The sequence below is a fragment of the Phytophthora infestans genome, genomic scaffold (genome assembly GCF_000142945.1).
Source record: "Phytophthora infestans T30-4 supercont1.64 genomic scaffold, whole genome shotgun sequence".
NCBI lineage: Eukaryota > Oomycota > Peronosporomycetes > Peronosporales > Peronosporaceae > Phytophthora > Phytophthora infestans.
In genome coordinates this window covers 306,461-308,786 of record NW_003303695.1, presented here as the reverse complement: position 1 = coordinate 308,786, position 2,326 = coordinate 306,461, and the positions used below count along the sequence as shown (strand labels likewise).

Here is a 2,326-nt window from a genome sequence, read left to right as displayed (position 1 = left end):
CCGTGCGAGTCGGCGGACGCGATCTTCTCGGCGGCTCGGCCAAGGAACGTGTTTACACCCGTGCTGGTAACCACGGCCTCGATCTCACCCTGCTTCACAACCGAACCAGAGTAGCCCTCGTCGCCCTCGTTCTTCGTCACCGGCAGCGACTCACCCGTCAGCGACGACTGGTCCACCTTGACCGCGTCACCCTCTAGGAACTTGAGGTCGGCCGGGATCACGTCACCCAGACGCACACGCAGCACGTCACCGGGGACCAGTAGGTCCGCCGGGATATTCTTAATTTCACCGTCACGGAACACCTTCGCCTCGGGCGCCAGCTGGCCCATCAGAGCCGACACAGCGTCGCCGGCCTGCACCTCCTCCAAGTAGCCGATGCATGCGTTCAGCAGCAGCAGGAACAGGATCAGAGCGAAATCGGCGTAATCCAGCAGCACAATCGACAACACGGCGGCCACCTCCATGGCCCACGACAGCGGGTTCCACATGAAGCCCAGGAACAGCGTCAGCTTGTTGATCTTCTCCTCCGGCAGCTTGTTGGGGCCGTACTCGGCCAGACGCTTCTCGGCCTCATCGGACGTCAGACCCTCACGGGACGACTTGAGCTTGTCAAGCGCGGCGTTCAGTGGCACTTGCGCCCACTGGATCTGGCCGACGTCGTTCGTGTAGTTCTTGACGTCGTTGGGCGTCGCCAGGGACATATACGAGTTACCTGCGGCACCAGCCATTTGGGGTGTGTCTGGTGCGGAGCCTGAGGCTTCGTCGACAGAAAGACTGGGTCCGTTAGTTGATCGAAGACGCTCTGACTGGTCTCCACGGGAAACGGACGACTGCGAACTCGAAGAAACAAGTGCGCTGGCGTCGTTGACTGTCGGGAAATTGCAGAATGAAATTGCCGCCACGGACTTTGAGTACCGCCCGTCCACACGACGCCAACCGCAGGTGCTGCTGTCCGCCTTGGAGGGAGCCCCTGCTCTCTTCTCGATAACCGCTCGGTGATTGGCTGATTTGTTTCTATTTGGCCAATCAGCGAGCGGATCCAAAGGAATTGGCAACCCGAGGTTTTTTTACTCGAACCGACTCGTTACCTCACGCTGGCTCGTCTGTTCAATACAAAACGATGCATTCTGCCTATTTCGACAAGTGAAGGATGGGCGAGGTTTTATGGATTGTCATGTGAGCCACACCATATGCGACAGCCTCCGTATCTTCTTTATCCGAAGCGATGTGCAAATTCAAAACGAGGAGGTCGACGTCGACGTAGAGGAAGACGCCAGCGCATGGTTGAGGCAACCAGCCTACAGTACTACAGTAATACGAGCGAGTCTGTACTATCTGTACTAATACGAGCAAGTTGCTAGACCGGCAAGCGGCGCACGGGCACTGCTGTATTGCGGCAGCAGTTGTCGTGCTGCCACTGAGCCGAGACCACCAAACCGTAGTACTGCACAGTACATGATTGCTACAGGATCGCAAAGACTACCGAAATACTGCTAAGTTTATCATAATGTGCTATTATGTGTTGTACTGCTGTTGCATTTTGTTCTTGTTCTGTTGGCTGAACAAGGTTGCCTATTAATAAACAGGTATTAAAATTTGGTAACTAATATAATACGTGTACAGTACAATAACTGTTCTAATATTTTTAAATACCGGCAAACAAAACACCGCTTTTAAAAAAGCAAGTGCATATCGCTTTTGCTTTCGCCATAGTATTTTACGTGCACTGTATTAATAGCATTAAAAAATATTTTATGCATGCACCGGTACATATATAGCCTTCGCAGATGTACAGTACATTTGTTTTAAACGTACGCGTAAAAGCTTAATACATGCACACCCCACTTTCAGACTGTAAAGTACACTTACGATTCCAGCCATGGCAATCCAGTGCATCCACCGGATCTTTATCAGAGCGTTAAACGGATTGGCAAAACACAGAGACGAACATGAAAGCATGAAATTGCCAGATGAGGCGGGCGGTCTCTAGCTAGGATCACAAAGAAAAAAGTTGCCGATTGTAGATTTCCGAGCCTCCGCAAGCACCGTCGGTGATCTTCCAGCAACGACGTGTACGTGTTGCCTTGTGCATTATAGCGATCGTAAACGCCAGCAAGCTGCCTGCCGTTTTTCGAGCTGCTTGGTGCAACCGTGCGAGGCCACTTCAAGGTGTACTGGACGTACACGGGACGAGGGTGGCGCAAGTCGACGAAGCAATGACAGATGTGCTGCAAGCAAACTTGCCCTTCGCAAAAACGCGTAAAGCCCTTGCCGCAAAGTAATGAGACTTCATGACATGTAGTACTTCGAAGTAGTAGGAATAATG

At 52.2% G+C, this 2,326-nt stretch overlaps 1 protein-coding gene across 1 annotated transcript; it reads right to left on the bottom strand.

Annotated features, from left to right (window-relative positions):
- Window positions 1-84: 84 nt before the first annotated feature.
- PITG_17919 (P-type ATPase (P-ATPase) Superfamily) lies at window positions 85-1,881 on the bottom strand (the record flags this gene model as incomplete). The annotated part of the gene is made up of 5 exons (XM_002896202.1): window positions 85-116; window positions 155-1,014; window positions 1,072-1,103; window positions 1,379-1,444; window positions 1,870-1,881. The coding sequence occupies 5 exons, from the start codon at window positions 1,879-1,881 to the stop codon at window positions 85-87; spliced, it is 1,002 nt and encodes a 333-aa protein (XP_002896248.1).
- Window positions 1,882-2,326: the final 445 nt, after the last annotated feature.